General features: G+C 40.7%; 1 protein-coding gene across 1 annotated transcript in view; it reads left to right on the top strand.

Moving 5' to 3' along the window:
- Window positions 1–14279: 14279 nt before the first annotated feature.
- The window catches only part of ST8SIA4 (ST8 alpha-N-acetyl-neuraminide alpha-2,8-sialyltransferase 4), an 89814-nt gene continuing 83632 nt past the window's right edge, over window positions 14280–20461 (top strand). The window contains exon 1 of the mRNA XM_006081188.3: window positions 14280–14648. Coding sequence (XP_006081250.1) covers window positions 14536–14648 — 113 coding nt within the window. The 5' untranslated portion in view covers window positions 14280–14535. The remainder of the gene's footprint in view (window positions 14649–20461) is intronic.

Raw genomic sequence — 20461 nt, forward strand, 5'->3', positions numbered from 1 at the left:
GAACCTACCCATCATAAACACAGGAGTGTAAAGTCATGGCTCCCTTATCTCAAGGCAAGACAACTCTAAAGGGCCATCCCAACTCCAGTGCTTTCCATGAAACTATAAAAGTTTATCCCTGTGCCCTGCCAGCATGCCTCAGTGGTTGAGCAACGACCTATGAACTAGGAGGTCATGGTTTGATCCCCAGTCAGGACACATGCCTGGGTTGCAGGCTCGATCCCCAGTATGGGGCGTGCAGAAGGCAGCCAATCAATGATTCTCTCTCATCATTGACGTTTCTATCTCCCCCTCTCCCTTCTTCTCTGAAATCAATAAAAAAATATTTTTAAGAAGAAAAAGAGTATAATATGCAAATTACCAATAAACATAACATTGAAAACTCTCAAAGACCAGGTCACTAAAGAGGATGTATACGTAAGTTCATTCCTATGGAGCTCAAGAGCAAGAGAAACTAAGCTATGGTGAGATAAAGAATCATTGAACATTATAGATGGAGAATGACTGGAGAAAAGGAAAAAGGGTATTTCTAGGATGATGGAAATGTTCCATGCTCTGATCTGAGTACTGGTTATTGCTTATAGAGTTTACCAAACTCATCAAAGAACAGTACATTTTGTTATTGGGGAAGTTGAGGTATCCCTTTCCCCACTTAGTGCGGGGGGTGGAGTTCTCACAATATCTCGAGAAACAGAATTTTCTGATACTTGCACGGAAGAATGAATGATTTTTATTTGCGTGGAATTACATCTCTGCATTACCAAACTCCCATTTCCCTTAACCAAGTCCTGGAAGAAGAGTAGCTGGGGATTCAGTAGAGCTAAAAACAAAGCCAGTGTCCACAGTTTCCGTTCCATGTTGCAGCCAGGTCCAGTTCAGCATCAGGCTATTTACAGGTCATTAGTCCATTGTGTGTGGGAGCACACATGGCTGTGGGCCACACCGAAGAATGCCAGGAAGCAGGAACAAGAGCCCCACAACACAGGAGTTAATGAAGAAAGCCAACTCCTTTGTTTAGGGGAGTAAACATTTCAAATTTCATGCCCTTGCAGTGGCGATGACAACTCTGGCCAATGATCTGTTCCAGGTGTGACTGACAGACAAGTACCTTGCCTGCATCCCCTCAGCTTTACTGGGCATGTGTCTATCTTCCCTGTCTAGCCCCTTCCCCCAGCGATCTGCAGGGAATAGACCGGTGGCTCCCTGGGGAGTGTAAAGCTGTAGCTTCCTGGTGAAGCTGTCTAAATGACATACCTATAATATTTGGACTTCCCTTTGCTCCTTTCAACTGTTATCAATAGCTAGGTTAATTACAACAGTATCATTTTCACTGAATGTAAATTATTATATTAATAAAAGAAAAAGTAGTCTTATTAAAGTCTGTAGTGGATAAAGAATAAAATAGCTAAAACCACTGTTATACCTTTGTGAACATCTCTAGTCTCATAACTAATTGATCCTTTGTTTAATTAAGCCATTCTGTCTTGATCAAATAAATGTTTGGTTTGATATCCCAGAGTTTTGAAGCCTATCTTTCAAATACACATTCATTTATTGAGGTGAATAATTAAGGGAAAACTTCCTCTAAGATTGATTCAGGAATATGTGTATCATGTTGGTTTTCTGGGATTACAATGAGGTAAACCCTCTACATTTTTAGAATGGCATGGGGTAAAGGTTGCATCCTGAGAGGGAAATTTTAAAAGGGAAGAGGGGAGATACAGTGCTATATGAAGGAAACGCCATCGCTACATAGCCATGAATACATGAATGTAACCTGACTGCATGGATAAAAATGCTAAAGAATAAATGTGTCAATCAGAAAGGGTACAGATTAAACCAGGTACTGAAAGGAGTTAAAGCAGAATTAGGTAAACAGGCAAAGGGATGGAAGAAGGAGGAATCATGGAGCTAGCTGAAACAACAACAACAACAAAAATGTTTTGTAGAAAAACAGGATGGATAGCAGAAAAACGGGGTGTTTTGAAACAAGGATTTTTCCAAGGATGTATCAAACAAAATGTTGCCAAAAGGCCAGGAACCAATCAGAGAGTAGCACAGACAGACAAAGAGCGGGCCTTCAGCAGATAGAAGGGGAACAGCAGAATGCTTCAGGGGACAACCTTTTTGAATTCCCTCCCAAGCAGAGATCCTGAGTTTGTTTGCAATAAACTCCTGCCTTGTTGAACTCCTCTGGTCCTTGGCTTCCTTCTTCTAGTCCGGCTTCATTCTTCAATTCCGTGAGACACGACCCCGGGAAGAATTCCTGCTTACTGGTTCCAGTATCAGTACTACAGGAAAGAAATGTGAAGATGCAAGTTTTGTCAGCTTCTAGTCAAACACAGTCCTATGGAAAGAGAGCTTTGGCAATCAGCCCTTAAATACATTTAGCCCACTGGCTAAACCTTTCTTATGCTGAGATGAATAAAACAAGCTATTAGCTTCCAGCACTGAATAACGCGTCTGCCCTCTGACACGTGGAGCACTTGTAGAGTAATGATAAAATCATATATCTGAGTCAGTAAATTTGGTAGCCAGACATTGGATCATGAAAAATTTATCGTACAAGAATTGCCACTTTATACCCTGGCCTGTGTGGCTCAGTGGATAAAGTATTGGCCTGTGGACTCAAGGGTCCCGGGTTTGATTCTAGTCAAGGGCACATGCCCAGGTTGCTGGCTGGATCCCCAGTAAGGGGTGTGCAGGAGGCAGCCAATCAATGATTCTCTCTCATCATTGATGTTTCTATCTCTCTTTTCCTCTCTAAAATCAATAAAAAAATATATAAAAGAATTGCCACTTTGTGATGGTTTTAGGGATGTGGACTAGCTAACTTTTATTTTCTAACAGTACTGCTCTCATTTTTTTTTGCCTGTTTTAGTTTTCTATGATTTTTACAAAAAATATTCTTGACATTTATTCTGTCTTTAAATCTATCCTTTTGGACCCTGCAGACTTTGTTAGCATTTGGATTTCTATCCATGGCAAATACATGTCTATCAGCCCAGTGTGTATTTATCTCCTGAATATTAGTCTCTTACTCATTTATCCATTAGACCTTTTATCTTGTGTGAGGTATCAGTGCTACTTTCCAGTGGTAGACCTTATTTTTGCTGCTATTTTTCCCCCCCCTAAATCTTTGCTTTCTTCTCTCCCTACTAAAAGCTTTACCCAGCCTCATTCATGGACACTTAACATGCAGAGCCCTCCTAAAGGAGGTGCTACATTCCAGTCTCATTGATTTGGGGCTTGGTCACAATACACAAATTAGCCAAAGAAATGTGAGGAATAATAATTACAGAACTATCTGAGAAGAAACTTTAGAAGGCATCAATAGTTTCTGCCAGCTCTCTTTCTGGAGGTCCCAAGTAAGGCCAGCTCTTTGAGGTTAGAATCTGGAATGAGAACACATTTGGAACAGACATAAGGAAGTTATCCCACAGCCACTGACAAGTATCAGGAATGAGAAATGCATATGTGTGTTATAAGCCACTGTGATTTTAGGGGCCTTATTTAAGTTAATAAAGCTAATGAAATAATGTACTAGGTTAGGAAATAAAAAAAAAGAAATAGCTTAATAGCAAATTTGAATTGCAAATTTACATCCACTTTAGATGATCTGTCAAATGAGTGAAAAATATAATGTTTAAACAAGAGTAAAAATAAGATGAAAGTTATTTAAAGTTAATACAAAATTAAAATCTTTAAATCCAGAATTACTAAAAAACATAATTTGTCTGTCTTTTGGTTATAATAATCTAAGATTAAGTTAACTAATCTCATCACTTGATGATCACTCCTGACCATTTGAGGAGAGATCTCTCCTCCTTCAGCAAGGCTTTGCATGTGAAAGTTGATTTTTTTTGACAAGACATGTAAGTCATGGCCAGGAACAGGAACACTGTTCTTCTTGGTTCCCATTGGAGTTTATGCGATCAGTGGTTCTCCATCTCCCACCCCTCATGCTGTCATCTACAGACCACTTAATTACCTGCCAGGAATTAAAGGCCTACTCAACTCATATAATCATTACTTATTTCTCTGCATGATGTTTAGTGACTTCAAATAATCATAATCATGTAGATGATCCAAAATCCTAGTCTTTCTTCAATTGTCTTTTTTATACCTAGCAAAATTTGGTTTCACCTCAATTTAATCTTCCATTAGTTTCTAATTTTCATAGTAATTCTGTATCTTGCACCAGCATTAGGGTTTTTCCCCCCTCTGAAATCCAAGTTGCAAGTTTCTCCCTCTCTGTGTACCTATCACCTTTTCAACTTACTTCTCTAGTAGCCACTTAAATTACGTCATTATATTGAGATTTCATCCTATTGGGTTGTAGACTTTATGCATCTGTCCTCTTCTGTTTTCACTCCCCTTTTTACTTTTTACCATCTTAGGTTAGGTGGCTCATCATTATTTGCATGATTTTTTAAGCAGTTTAAACTCTTGTTTTCTCTCCCTCTCCCATACTTGTCTGGCAAAACCTCAACTCTGGTTGAATGCAAGTATACACATTCTGTGTATACAACCTGAATAACTCAACTCAACTAGAAGTACTCATGTAACCATACTGACAAATCTCTGTTTTAATTCATGAGCTCTAGCCTTAAATAGACAAGTAGCACTTCTCTTAAATAATACTACATGTCCTAAATGATTTTGATTCCCAGGCTTTGGTAAAAATAATTCAGATACTCCCTTTCAACAGATATCTTCTTATATTGTCTCATAGTTTGCTTAATTGGTTATATACAATATAATGGCTTCCATTGTGTTCTTTATTTTCTGCCATTTTTGCCTGGCCAATCGTTTACTTCCTTGCATTTGCATTTGCTATCCTCTCAGTATATAATGCTCTTGTTCAGTTCTGTGCATTGCTAGCTCCCTTTTATTCTGCAAGTCTCTCTTCAAATGTCACCTCCTCCAAGAGTCCTTCCCCGACCATCTTATTCAAAGAATTTCACTACCCTTAGTTACACTACCCTGTTGAGGCCTTCACAGCACTTATCACAACATGCAATTACCTCTAGGTTTTCCTTCTATTATATTTATCTACATCTAGAAATTAAACTCCTCAAGAGGATAACATTTGTCTACTTTGTACTCTGCTGTATCTTCGATGCCAAATATAATCTCTGGCAAAGAGTATGTAGTCAAGAAATATTTTTTACTAATTAATAAATTAATTAATACCATATGTAAGTCACTAGATAACACTTTTATTCATTTTTTTAATCTGTAGAGTGAAAAGGTGATAGTACAAGGTTTCCAAAGTGTCTTGTGGGATTCTAGTCCCATCTTTAACTTCTTGACTAGGTTGTGAATAACTGTACCATAAGATTAATTGGGTACTTCAATCAACTTGAACTTTGAAGTGTCTTTTGCACTTGTTCTACCATTTATCACCAGAGAGCTGATGATATAAGCCCACTGTTGATGCTTTCTACAGGTGACTTCATCTTTAAAGGGATATCAGTACCCATGTGCAAGAATCATCAACTGCCCAGACACCTTTGTTCACCTTAACAGACATGACAGGTGCCTGTGATACCATGGACACACATTTAGATCATCATGGTTCTAAGTTAGTCTCCATAGGAATTCTCCTCATCTTAAAAATTATAATAATTCATTCACTTTCAAGAATTCTATGTAAATTTATTCCTCTGTCAAAAAGATTATAAGTGGCTAAATACAATCTACTTTCTTCTTCATATCTTCTTCATTTAACACATATGGTCAAAAGGTAGCTAGTTTTACATTTAGGTTACACAAGAGAGGTTAAAATGGCCAAATTTGGATCTTTCCCAAAGGATTTTAAAATGTATTTCTTTATTTTTCTAATAATAGAAACACAATTGTAACCAACATAAACTTTACAATTTGCATGAGCTGTGAATATCTGAGCATATGTTTAATCATAATACCTATCTTAACTTTAGGTATTTGCATAGTGAAGTTTTCTGGTGAACTGTAGGTAAATATGATTGTGTTTATGCAGAATACAGATCGATTATTCATATGATGAGGCACAGGTCAGATGTGAATTAGACTCATTATTTTTCCTTTATTTCCACAGGCTCCCTCCAATAAGTAACTATTTATTCATTCTCCCACAGCAGCTTTCTCCTGCTGACAGATTAGGCATCTCTGCACTTAACTTTCAAAAGTTTAGTTCATAAGGACTTAAGTTATTTGCTCAACTATTCATTTAACAAGAGCCCAGGTTATCAAATTTTCAATCCATTAAACAAATCATGAAATCATTGTGTATAGTTTAATAGAATTATTTAATTGAAGGATTGTAATTTCATGTACATGCAGGGACCAAGTAGATAAATGAATTGGAATAAACACAAATTGTGAAGCGAGATGAAACAATTGTTACTTAATGCCTCCTAATCATTACTATCAGAGTAGGTGAGTTTGGTATTAACAGATCTTATGATATTGAAAATAAATTTGTATTATTGGCACTTAATTGTGTGTGTGTGTATTTAATTTTGATCCATTTTGCTGGAAAACAAAAGTCTTCTAGAAGTTATATTCATCACTAGTGTACCAGCTAATAATGACCTGAATATTATTTTTCTTTAAATATTTAAATGATAAACAATAAACCATTTAAAATGTCTGCTTCACAAAGTTCACTTTACACACAACTGTTCAATGTTATAATATATACATCAAAGCAATATTTTCCGGAGATACTTATTATGTACTATTATAACTATAAAAGTGATTGCATAGATATTTATTTATCTAAAAAGAGATAGACCTACACAAATAATTGTTTTAGCCTTGAAAAATGTGTAATACTATTTCCCTTTGATTCTTTTATGATGAATTGAAAATAATACAAAAAGAAGGTTGGTTAAGTTAAAAAAGAAATTAAGTGGGGATGGTTGGATTGGGCAACATGAAAAAAGAAAGGTAATAAGAAAGCAGAAAGAAATTGGCTAACACAGATATGAGAGACTTAGAAAGTACCCTAAGATTAAAAAATTATGACCCAAAACAATATACTCTCTAGATAGTGACAGAGAGAATTGCTTTGGAAGTGACCACCATTCAATAGGAGAACAGTTTGGGGTAGGTAATATTTGGGGTAAGTAATAGTTATTCTATTTCTACCAGACAGTTCCTCCCAGCGCCACTGAGCATGGAAACACAGGGAAAGTAGAACACAGAAAATATATCACTAGGTAATAAGGTGGGACTTTGAGGACTTCCCAAAACATGTGAGGAATAGTGTATCTGTTTGTTTTCAGGGGTCTTTGCAGAGGGAATAAAACAGCAAGAGTTAGGACTATAAACCAAATGAGATAAGGTTTAAAAACAATTAAAACATGGACTATGAGCAATTGAAGTCCCATTCCAAATTGGAGTATATTGGACTAGCAGTTGTTAAAAGATATCTCAGAGAACATTTCAAATGGATATTATAAATTGAAGAATATTTGACTAACAGTGTGTAAGAACTATCTTTTCAAAGACATTTATATTTAAATAGAGCTCAAATACTAAATGCAAACAAAACTGTAAGTGGTGGGGTTAGATAGTGGGGAAGAACTGAGAATGGCAATGATGGGATTTTCCTGTTGTTCCAGAAATTATATTTATAATTGTATATTGTACCTATAGTCAAGATCACCCCTCTGTTAATATTACATTTGCTTATTATGGATGAAAAACAAAACACAAAGTAACAGAAGGACAATGAATATACATACTGAACAAAAATCAGTGAAGCTTTATGCATATTTATATGAGCAAAATGAATTAATTTAGAATAAATTTTTTAAAACTAGATATTTTGTCCAGAAAAAAAATAAAAAAGACTGAGTTGCCTAGTGATGAACAGCTAAATTTTCATGAACATGTCTCTTGTTTTTCCTGATCATTGACTCATAGGTAAAAGGCTTTCATGAATAATTCTCAGTATATTGTAAGGTCATTAACAAGAATTTTAACCAGCCCATCTGCATCTCTGATGATTTTATGTGCCAACTTGATTAGTCCATAGTACCCAAATATTTAGTTAAATGCCAGTCTAGATGTTGGTGTGAAGGTGTTTTTTTAGTACAGAGTAACTTTTAAATCAAAAATTTTTGAGTAAAGCACTTTATCCTCCATAATCTGATGGGCCTCACCCAGTAAACTGAAGGCTTTAAGAAAATAATAGATTGAGGTTCCTAAAGAAGAGGGATGTCTGCCTCCAGATGTCCTCGGAGTTGAGCTACAATATTAACTCTTCCTTCTTCCAGCCTACCACCTTATCCTACAATTGGGAAGTGCCAACCTCCACAATTACATGATCAGTTCCTTAAAATAAATCTCTCTTCTCTGTATTTACACACATCTTATGGTTCTGTTTCTCTGGAGGTTCTGGACTAATACACCAACAATTCCATTGTTAAAATGCCATGGGTACTAACAAGAAACAATTGGAACTTGAAATTAAAATAAAACACATTTATGTTAGCACTCAAAAAATAAAATACTTAGGTGTAAATCTAACTAAACATATGCAAGAGCTATATGATGAATACTGACAAAGTTTTATGAAATGAATCAAAGAATAACTAAATAAATGAAGAGATCCTCCATGTTCATGATAGGAAGGCAGTATTGTTAAGATGTCACTTTTTTTCAACTTGATCTACAGATTCAACTATTCCAAGTTATTTTGAAGATATTGACAAACTGATTTTAAAGCTTATATTGAGACAAAAGATACAAAGTAGCCTACAGAATATGGAAGGAGAACAGTTGGAGCACTGAAACTACCAGATTTTAACTCTTATTATAAAGTTAAAATAATAAAGACAATGTGATTATTTGTGAAAGAATACACAAATAAATCAGTGGAACAGATAAAGTCCCAGAAATAAACCCATTCAAGTGTATTCAACTGATCTTTGGGAAAGAACAAAGGCAGCACAATGCAGATAACATTGTCTTTTCAACAAATGGTCCATAAACAACTAGATAGCCACGTGCAAAAAAAAAAAAAAAAAAAAAAAAAAAAACCACAAAAAAAAAACCCACAAAAAACAAAACCTAGACATATAACTTATACTCTTCACAAAAATTAAATCAAAATACATGGTAGACATAATATAAAATGGGAAATTATAAAACTCCCAGAAGATAACAGGTGAAAAAATCTAGATGACCTTGGGTTGACAATGACTTTTTAGATTCATCAAAGGCAAGATGAATGTAAGGATAATCAATAAACTAGAAGAGTTAATCAAATTTGAAATGTCTGCTCTGTGAAAGATGCTGTCAAAATAATGAGAAGATAAACCATGGGCTGAAAGAAAATATTTGCAAAACATATGTGATAAAGGACTTTATCCAAATATATACAAAGAACTCTTCAATTCAGCAGTAACAAAATGAAAAACCCAATTTAAATTGGGCAAAAGATCTCAATAGGCTTCTCACCAAAGAAGATACACAGATGGCAAATAAGCATATGAAAAGATGTTTCAAACCATATGTCCTCAGGAAAATGCAAATTAAAACAACAATGAGATATCACTAAACACCTATTTAATGGTCAACATTCAAAATACTGAAAATACCAAATGCTGGTGAGGATGTAGCGCAACAAGAACTCTCATTCATTGCTGGTGGGATGGAAAATAGTACAGTTACTTGGAAGACAATTCAGGTTTCTTCAAAGCTAACCATAGTCTTACCATCAATCTTACCAGCTACTATACTCATTTGATATTTACCCAAATGAGTTGATAACTTAAGTCAACACAAAACAACTTCACATGGATGTTTATAGCAGCTTTGTGATTGCCAAAACTCAGAAGTAACCAAGAGTTCCTTCAGTAGGCATTTGGATAACAACTGCAGTATATCCATAATATGGAATATTATTCAGCATTGAAAAAAAGTGAGCGCTTATGCCATGAAAAAAATACGGAGGAATTTTAAAAGCATATTATTAAGTAAAAGAAGCCAATATAAAAGGGTTACATACTGTATAATTACAACTATATGACTTCTGGAAAAGGCAAAACTGTGGTGACAGTAAAAAGATCAGTGTTTGCTAAGAGTCAGTGGGGAACGAGAGCAGAGCACAGAGGATATTTAGAACAGTGAAACTACTCTGTATAATACTTTTAAGTTATTACACATCTAGCAAAGTCCATAGGATGAATGTAAAATACCAAGAGTGAACCCTAAAATAAGCTATGGACTGTGGGTGACAATGATATGTCAATGTAGCTTCATTGATTTTAACAAATGTACTGCTCTGATATGGGATGTTGATAGTGGGGGAAGCTGTGTATGTTGGAGGTGAGGGTATATGGTAAGTCTCTGTACTTTCTGCTCAATATGCTGTAAATCAAAAGCTGTTCTAAAAATAGTTTATTAAGAAAAACTGTCATGGGCCATTAAAAACCCCACTATGAAACTCCAAATGTCTACCCACTTATTTCTAGCTAAAGTTGAGGGCACAGGCCGCAATTAAAACATGATTTACATTAAGTTGAAAGATAAAGCAGCATTTTAAAAGCAGCTGCCATTATTTTCATTATTTATTCATAGGGTACTGTGTAATTGCAGAATTGTGCTGAATAAAGACAAATGTGTGCTCTTTATTGAAGAACTTACAGTACAAAGATAGAATGGAAATTTAGGAACAACTTGAATTTTTCAGGATCATCAAAACAGGCATTCTAATGGAAAGACGTGAACCCAAAAGACGCTTGTGTGGATATGTTTTCTTACACAACATTTATATTTATGGTTTTTATGCCTAGTTGCCTATTGAGAAGAACCAGACTGTCCTCGATTTGGACCAAGTGTTGGCCTGTGTGCTTTTTATTAACTTGGCAAATACAGATGCATATTTCATGAATCTAATAATATTAGACAAATGACACTAAAATACACTCTAAACCCTAAAGTGTTCAAATATGGGAGGTGGAAGCTCTTGAGTCTTACCGATCCATTATCAATCATTCAGAAGTGTTTACCTCAATCTAAAAGGTGCCATGCTTAAGGAATTTAGAAATAGCAGCATTATAGAATTCAGGCATTCATCCCCCCCCCCCCTCTTCTAGAAGTTTAAATACGTTTTCTGTGCTCCTATAACTAGTACTTGGTGTGCTTTTCTTCTGCTGTTGGTGTGTTTGTTTTGTTCTGTTAGGGCCAGATGAACAGTTTCCCCTAATTTAACTTAAAGCTTCATACAGGAATCAAACCCACTTTCCTCTGGCAGATTTTCTTGTTGCAACTCTCCCATTAGAGGAGACAGCTTGGCATTGTGGAGCTGTAGCATATTCATCCTGAAACCTTTGTCCCACTCCTCTTCCTTCCACTTTCTATTCCCACAGGACTGAACTACTCCACGGTTCCCCAAAGCACCGGCTCTTTCCTCTGCTTGTGATGTCCTAACCTCCCTCTGTCTGGCTTACTCCTTAGCCTTGCAAACCCCAGTTTATCTGTGCCCTCCCTCGGGAAGCTCACCTTCCTTGCTGCCCAAAACTGAAACACTCCCTCTGCTGCTGTTCCTCATGGTGCCAGATTGCAACTTATTTGTTTTACAATCTGCCCCCACTCTGAGTGAGTGAACTTCATGTCTGGCTGGATGCTATATTTTAATCATCTGTATGTTCAGATGTCTTCCATATTGCCTGGCTTTTAGTACTTGCTCAAGATATGTTGGATAAATTTAAGTGATGCACATTACACTATCACCATCAGTGAGTGGCGTTTTATTTAAAATCCAACATTTATTTGTTCCCTGTTTCAAAATCAAAAGTTCAGCTAAGAGAATTTAGCATCCTAACCAGGCGTTGCCCATGTCCTCCCCTTCTAAGTTTCCTTTTTAACTTAAATAAGCGTTTTCTTTACTGCAGTTTCTCCAAGTTAAGAAGTCAGTGTGATAGAGACGCATTAATGCAAGGGAGATTTGCCTCAACATCAATAAACTCGAAAGGCTCCCAGCAGACCACTTGTAGTGTCAATAAAGGCTCATAATTACTTGCTCCTTTGAGCATTTTAGACCCAACCCCCTAGTTCCCTAGTTTGTTCTGCTGTGAATAGAGGCTGGTTCTTAACTTCCCAAACCTTAGGCAAAGAATGTCAGACATTGGTGAGGACCTGGTTTCCTATTACGAAAAGCAGCTAGATGTTATCATTATTTTAAGCCGTCCAGGGACTGGTAACTCATAACTCCTTTTCCTGCTCTCCTCCAGCATAGGATGGGTGGTGGGCCTCACCACTTCTGGTTTGCAGAGGTGTAAACCCCCGGGGCAAGGGTGGGTGACTGCTACAGCTGCTGTAGGCCAGGTACAAAAGGTCACCAGGGTGGAAAGCCCCAGGTGGCTAGCAAAGGACAAAATGTAGGGTGGGACCTCACCCTGGGTGACCTTTCCTCCCCTAGCTTATTGCTGCTGGTCTTGCAGTTTGGAGCCCCTGACCATCCCCCCTTAGAGATAACATCTAAGCCTCAGTTGTATTTCAGCTCAAGACCCAGATAAGCAACAAAACCAGTGACTGCTGATGTGAGGACTAGCTGCATGGAATAATGACCCCCTGCCCTGGTGCCAGCCAATCAATCAGTGGAGACCACAACCCTGAATAGACACACCTGGGAAGGTGCTGAATATTCTATTAAGATCTTTCCCTGGGACCTCCCCTAAAATCTCTTTAGGATGGAGGACCCAGTGCGCTCTCCCTCCAGGGAGCCTGCCCATGCCCTCCTCTCCCCCTCTCTGCCCCAGGCACATTACCATTAGCTTCCTCACTCCCAACTTCCAAGGGCCCATCCTTTACCTTCATAATTTGTATTCTAAGAATCACTTCTTCTACCTCTGTAATTTACTAAACAAATGTCCTCTTACAGTTTGGGTCTTGCTCTGAATTCTTTCCCAGCCAGAACCCAAGTACGGAAGTTGCGAAACCTAGGTTTGGTCTGACCCCACAGGTCAGACACCTGGTACCCTTCCTGCCACCTACAAAAGAGCCATTGCTCAACCTGAAGGAACAAAAATTTCAATTGACACGTTAGGGCTGGGGGGAGGGGGGAAAAACTTGGGATCCTTGCCTGTACATTGGTGAGAATCCTGGGCTCCAGGCACTGTCTCCTGCCAGGGGTGTGGCCCAAAGGACAGTGGAGAAACACTCAGACTGCGGACTGGAACCGAGGACTGGGAAAATGCCCCTGCATTAGAAGTGAGGAAACAGTTGGAGGGAGGAGAGGGTGAAAATCAGAGGATAAATACTTATTGAAACTTTTGAAGAAGAGCCCCTTCCTTCCTTCCTTCCTTCCTTCCTTCCTTCCTTCCTTCCTTCCTTCCTTCCTTCCTCCCTCCCTCCCTCCCTCCCTCCCTCCCTTCCCTTCCTAACTTCTTTCCTGTTTTCCTTCACGTGTATTTTTTTTTAAGTTCTTTGGTGATTGCTTTTTCTCAGAATCCTGTTTCTCCTCAATGAAATTTAAGAGGGGTTGACGTTTCCTTGACTTAGGTGAGGAGTTTCCGAATGACAATGAAAGGGAGTCACGTAAATATCCATAATGTACCTAATGTCATCATTTGTTTCCTACAGGATCCTGAGTGGGGGTCATCCGCCACCCCCCTGAGGGGTAACAGGCTGTTCGGTGCATGTGTGTATTTATTGAGCTATGCACGGTTTATAAAACGTCCTCTTTCTACTCTTTCATCCCCGACCTCCCCCCGCCCCCCCCCCCCAAGTCACTCTATTTGAGAGGCATGCGGATGCCTAAGTGCGCGCATGTGTGTGTTTTCAAAAGCTTGGAACATGCGAACCCTTCTTGCAACACACCCCTTCTTTATCTGTACGATTTCGCCACCAGGAAGCCTCTCTAATCTGTCCGCAGCAGAAGCGCCCTCTCCACGCTCTACGGACGGGCGCCCTCAGCGCCTCCCAGTCCTGCGAGCTTCGGGGTTCTGGGGCTGCCTGCCTCGCTCTCCCCGCAGTGCAGGAGGGCTGGCTCCCGTGAGTGTGAGTGTGAGTGTGTGTGCGTGTGCATGCACGGCCAGGAGCTTGTAGCTTCCTCTCCCGGCACAGCGCAGGCAGCGCCTGCAACGCTACTCTCCGAGCAGCCGTGGGCAACGCGAGGCGGCAGCAGCCTCCGCCTCCTCCGCTGGTGATTGGTTGGTTTTGCTCATCATTTCCCTGCTAGGAAAAGGGAAGGGCCAGTGACGCCCCCGAGCCCAGCTGCAGAAGCGGCCGTCTCCTTCAAAGCACAAGGTGTCTAGTCTTTAAAGAAATCTGAGCCCCAGGGAAGCAGCGCGGAGCGACCCGGCGGGGCTGGCGCGAACCGCGAGGGAGAGCGCAGGGCTGCGCTCCGGCACCGGGGTGAGCGTGGCCGCGGTGGACCCCCGCGACCTGCGCCGGAGACCCCGGCTCCACGCTCTCCTCGCATTTTACAGATAACGCCCCCCACCTCCGGCGACTAAATCTCCCAACACGGAGCTTTTCTATCCAGAGAAGGTGCCGGAACCGGGGCAACCACTACTGTCCCAGGCACCCAAGATGCGGTCCGTTAGGAAGAGGTGGACGATCTGCACGATAAGTCTGCTCCTGATCTTTTATAAGACAAAAGAAATAGCAAGAACTGAGGAGCACCAGGAGACGCAACTCATCGGGTAAATGCAAAGCTTCATTTCAGGATATGATTATTATTTTTATTTTTTTAAAAAAAAAGTCAAGCCAGGAATGAGATGTGGCTGTAGACAATAGAGTGAAGGCTGGGGTCCTCTGTGTGTTCCTAGGAGCGTGCGTGTGTTTAGTCTCGGGAATTAAATAACAAAGGCAGTTGCCGAGGTGTGCGTGCTTCGCTAGGCGTGTTCCCGGGAAGAGTTCAACTTGCTGTGGGGTGGCCGTGACAGTTGTGTTGGCGGCGGGGCTCGCACGCCAAAGGGGAAGTCACTGCAGAAGTGTCAACAAAGAACGTGTGCCCTTGTCCCTTTAATCCGCGGGCAGAACTCAAGGGAGACGTCTTTATTCGCCATCTGGTTGCCCTCCCTTCTGTATCTTATCACTGTGGCGATGCCAGGGAAAGCTGGCTTTCCCAAGGGCTGAAGTTACAGCCCGGAAAGCAGGAAATGTGTCTGCAGTCGTTACTCTTCTTTGGCGTGGGGTAGATCTGCGTATCTCAGTTTGAATGAGAAACTCCAGTACAACCAAGGATACTTTCTTACTTGCTCTTCTGTTGATAAAACACAGGGGCGTCATGGGTACTGTAGCTTCAAACAGACTATATTTCTGCCCTTTTTTTCTTTCTTTCTTTAAGTTTGTCTAGTTGAGTTCAAAATCTTCCTCCACCCCAGTAAGTTCTCTAAATATCACACTTCCTTCCTCCTTGCCCCTGGCCTCTGTCTCTTTGAAGTTTACCCAGCGGGGTAGCTGCAACTTTGTGTTGCTTTACAAGGCTTGGAAGCGTTTGCTGAGGATATGAACCTGGTTGTCAAAGGACTGTGTTCAAAGTCCTGTTTTCGGAAATCCTCCCTCATCCGGAGGCGACCGCTGTGGGAAACGACACACTGGCCCCTGGCAGAGATGCCCGCTTTGCCCGCTCGGTTTTTATTTCCCTCGGCATTTATTAAAACGAAGATAGAATCCTTGCCCCGCTCCCCCTGTGTGTGTGTGTGTGTGTGTGTGTGTGTGTGTGTGTATGGCATAGGACTGCTAAAACGTGCACAGGCACGCGAACTTCATGCACTCCATTTGTTCATATTCCTTCTCCCTAAGTAAGGAGCATTTAAGTGAACAAGACTCAGGCTTACCCTGAGGGAAGTAATTACTATTTTATAGGAAACTAAGATAGCCAGAAGCACAGCCGAATGGAACTGGAAGATGATGAAAAAGCTAATAAGGAATGGCCTGGATGGTCGCAATGCATCAACAAACCTATAAGTGGGTCTGTTCTTGGGGGGAGCGGGGCCACGCTGAACTGTGTGATGAGGTCGTTTGCACATGGAGTGGGTGGGTTGCACATGAGACCGAGCTCAGTTGTCAGCAAAGGAGGACCTCGGGCGGGGGTGGTGGGCTTCCCTGGCCGACCTGAGCTTCCCAGGCAGACAAAGGGGTCTTTCGGAAGGTGGTGAACCAGCGCGTGGGGGCGAGGCGGATGCTGGGGTGTGGGGGAGGCTCTTTGTTCCCTTCCGGGCCGGGCCGGTGGGCTCCGAAGCCAAGCCTGAGCCCAGACAAAGCGGCCAAGCCTCCCCGGGACTCTGAGTGCGGGCCCACCGCTGGCGACCCCGGGGAGCAGGAGTGGGCGGGGCGGGCGAGGCGCGGGGAGGCGCCACAAGCTGCCCAAACGCCCGCCCCGGGCCTCGGGCGGGAAGGAGGCGCGCACCGGGGTCGGGTCCCAATGGGGGAATAACAGACCTAGCACGCTCCTCACGTCAGGGGCGATGTCGCTCCCGGGGCCCTCCCCGGTCCCCGCGGGCCGGTGGGCGCTGCCCAGGACGCTGGGCGGAGGGGGCGGGCCGGCCGGGCGCGGCGTTAGGTGCTGGGCTGGGCTCACATCGCACCCTTGGCGGGGTGCGCGGCGGTCTCTTCCCGGCTTCCCCAGGAAGCTGGGACTGGCGCTGGAGTGGATCACTGGGAAGAGAGGTGTACACGAGGTTTCTCCCCTCCTCCCCAGAGCTGGCCGCGAGGGTGGGAGAATGATGAGAAGACGGGGAAGCCTCTTGCAGGAATCCGGTCCCTTTAAAAGAGCATCACTTTTCTTGCTCCCCCGCCACCCTGCTCCTCCTCCTTAATTAAAACCCGCAATTACCGGTGTGCGGGGCGCGGCGCAGTGCCTCCGGGCTTCCCGGACACCTTGGAGGTGGCGCTGCCAGCGGCAATGCCAGGACAGCCAGGACCTGTAAGCGCTCCCCCTTTCTCTTGAGGATAAAGTGTTCAACAGAAACGCCTGTGGTGTTAGTTTCATGACTGCGTTTTCAACTCCCAGACAGTGCTTCAGGTGGAGGGCTGGACGCATCAAAAGATCACTTTCCTTGATTCTCTACCCCAAGGCCACGTGGAGGGGCTAGTTTCCAGAGGAGTAAACTAGAGTGGAGGTTTGGCCCTCCCGCCCGGACCTGTATTCTAAAGTGGGGTAAGGGAGGCAGTGTCTGACCTTTGGGGGGCACTGCGTGCCTTCTGAGTAGGCTGAGTGGATTCAATGAAGGCCATTCCACATTCCTCATATCTTAGGACAGCCCCCCTAGATTCTTAATTAGCTTACTTGCTACCATTTTTCAACAGGCAGGCAGTTTCGTTGTCTATTGGACTTCTGCGTTTCTTAACTGCAAGGCCCCTCTAGAATCAGTGCAGCGCTGCTCTCATGCACCAGGTTGAGGAGGCATTCCGCGTAGAAGGAGGGAGAACACCAGCACAACTTTCCTACCAACCATCCACATTTTCATCTGTCGACAGGAATACTAGCAGCATGGTTTTTCTAAGGGACTGTTTGAGAATAGATCAAGTAATTATTGGGCATTTAAAACGGAAATCCCCTTCTAGGCAAACCTATTAATAAAGTGGAACTCAAAGGGCATGAAGTGGTCTGTGCTTGATGAACATTTTTTTCTTAATGGGAAAATGACACTTGCCTTGCAATTGGCCCAGGATTTCACTGACCCTGTGAGTGCTCTTTGGGTGTCATTGGAAACGTGTTACCTTACGTGTCCTACAGATAACAATGTATGTGTGTACGCTTATTGAGTGCGATAATGTATTTGAGAGTATGACAGAAACTTTAATATCATTCAAATATTTGTTTTGATTGTTATTCTTTAAAATGTGCCACATGCCATTTTCCTGGTTGACCACAAGTGAACTTTAACTTACATTTCTTATCATCTAGAGCAGTGGTTCCCAAACTTATTTGGCCTACCGCCCCCTTTCCAGAAAAAAATATTACTCAGCGCCCCCTGGAAATTAATTTTTTAAAAATTTTAATAGCAATTAAACAGAAAGATATATGTATTAATGTTTCTACCTTTTTCGTAAAATATAGTAAAGAAAGGTGTAAATTAGAAACATTGAAGTTTGAAATTATGAAACTATTTATTGAACTCAGAATAGAAAGGTAATACAAAAAAAGTTAAAACAAATGCACCTGTGGCCATCACCGCCCCCCTGGATCGCTGCAGCGCCCACCAGGGGGCGGTAGCGCCCACTTTGGGAATCACTGATCTAGAGATCTTTTTAATTTGACTGTGTACCTTGTGTTGTCTTACCAGTATTAGTTCTGAAACTTTTAACTGAATTGACTGTGCAGACAAGCATTCCTACTTAGACTACGATCATCGTCAGCAAAGTTCCTTCCAGGGTGTCCTAGGGTAGAACACACTCTTGTAAATCAGGAAACCCAAGGTCTGCACGTCCCTCACATGTCCCCTTTGGAGCTCTGCTAACAACCATCAAGCAGGGAGTTGAGGTAGTAAATACATTTCTCATCTTTATTTTTAGTTGTTTGGCACTAAGGTAATGAAAACAGAAAACTGACTGCTGTTTGTGTTCAGGCGTACTTGGATGCAAATTCTTTTCTTTTAAATGATTTTCAAAATTTTATATTAACGAGGAGATTTAACCTAGTCCAAAGGAAACACATTCATTTCAATAAACAAATCATGAAGAATTTTTCAGTAGAGGTGAATTCAGGGTTAGTGGGATCTAATTTCATGAAACAAAATTAATATGTCTTATATTCTACAGAATTAATAAATTGTAGTGATGCCTGACAACTCATATTTCAAATGGAAAAATATTTTTAAGTATTAGTAACCTAACTATTGATTAGTTTCTGTCACTAGCATTGCATAGATGAACATCTAGGAGGGCTTCTCTTAGCTTCATACAAGCAGGAAAACTTACATATATTGCTTTATGCTACATTATTTCCTTGATGTGTCTTGTAGTTTTCCTTGTGGAGGTACATGTTGAATCTTACTGTATATAGCCCTATGCCAGTGATGGCGAACCTATGACACGCGTGTCAGAGGTGACACGCGAACTCATTTTTTTGGTTGATTTTTCTTTGTTAAATGGCATTTAAATATATAAAATAAATTTCAAAAATATAAGTCTTTGTTTTACTATGGTTGCAGATATCAAAAAATTTCTATATGTGACACGACACCAGAGTTAAGTTAGGGTTTTTCAAAATGCTGACACGCGGAGCTCAAAAGGTTCGCCATCACTGCCCTATGCAAATGTTTTCAGCGCAGCTGTTCAGCAATCATGCATGATATGGAATGAGAAACTAGTAGAGGGGGTGGTAACATCCTTGCATGCACGGGAAGGAAAAGCCTTTTCTAAGATAGAATGCTACCAAGTCACAAGTGAAAAATCCCTTGGGGCCCATTTAACTTTATACAAAGAAATTTGCTTCAGAGCCTCAGATTGCACTAAGCCAGGCCCTCTCACACAGGAATTTCATTGACTTCAAGAAGTTAACTAGTTGCAGCTGTTTGCATTCAATGATTAAAAACCTGAAATGTGGCTTATCACCAATTTAAATGAAAATAATTCAAATGGAATAGTAACATAGTAGCATTTCATTAATATAAATCTGATTTAAACTTTAAAACCCCCCTTTTTAAAATCTGAGAGGTCCTGAAAAGGCTCCACACAGCTAGGTACTTCATAACAATCATTCTGCCATGTAAAAATGTATCAATAGCAATCTTTCATGGATATTTTAAAATGTCAGCCTGTGCATATTTTTACTTCTCCCATAAAAGCTTATTGGTGAAAATAATTATCATAATCATAGCAATCTATGGTTAGAAAAAGACGATATTGACAGGCCAGTTATTAACAAGATGAAGATTGGAAAGATTCCTACCCCTGGAAATGGTAAAAGTTTGTGTCATACTCTTAAAGGCATACCTACAAAAGTGTGAAGATTAACTTCTGTGTATATCCACATTTTCATTCATATGTAGTTATTATCATTATATATATAATGTAAAAACTGACTTCTGGGCCACTGAGTAGTAAATTGCTCCCTATGTTTTCTTGCATCCTAAATGACCTCTATGAAACAGTCACTATTAGCCATATATAGGCATGTCAATGTATCATTTTCATCAGTAAGATAGTTTAAATATTATTTTTACAGAGTTCTAAATTTTACAGTGGGTAGTTACATGTGATGCCTTGAGTTGCTCCAAATTGGAAGTACATGTTTAAAAAAGAATGCAGACCAAAATACCAAACTATAAACTTCCATTACAGAATTCACCCAACAGCTGTTACACAAGCAGTGTTTCCATTGATAGTAGGAGAGGATTGCCTACATAACAAACAGATTTAGGCTTTCTGATTGAGCAAATAGTTATGCTATTTTTTAAATTATACTTTGAGAGTCTAAAAACTTAAAAGGTAATATATAAAGAAATAAATGCAGATGTTGAAAAGGTTATGCCATAAACAGGTGGCTTTCAGATTCTCTAAGTCT

This window comes from Myotis lucifugus, unplaced genomic scaffold (genome assembly GCF_000147115.1).
Source record: "Myotis lucifugus unplaced genomic scaffold, Myoluc2.0 scaffold_0, whole genome shotgun sequence".
NCBI classification, from domain to species: Eukaryota; Metazoa; Chordata; class Mammalia; order Chiroptera; family Vespertilionidae; genus Myotis; species Myotis lucifugus.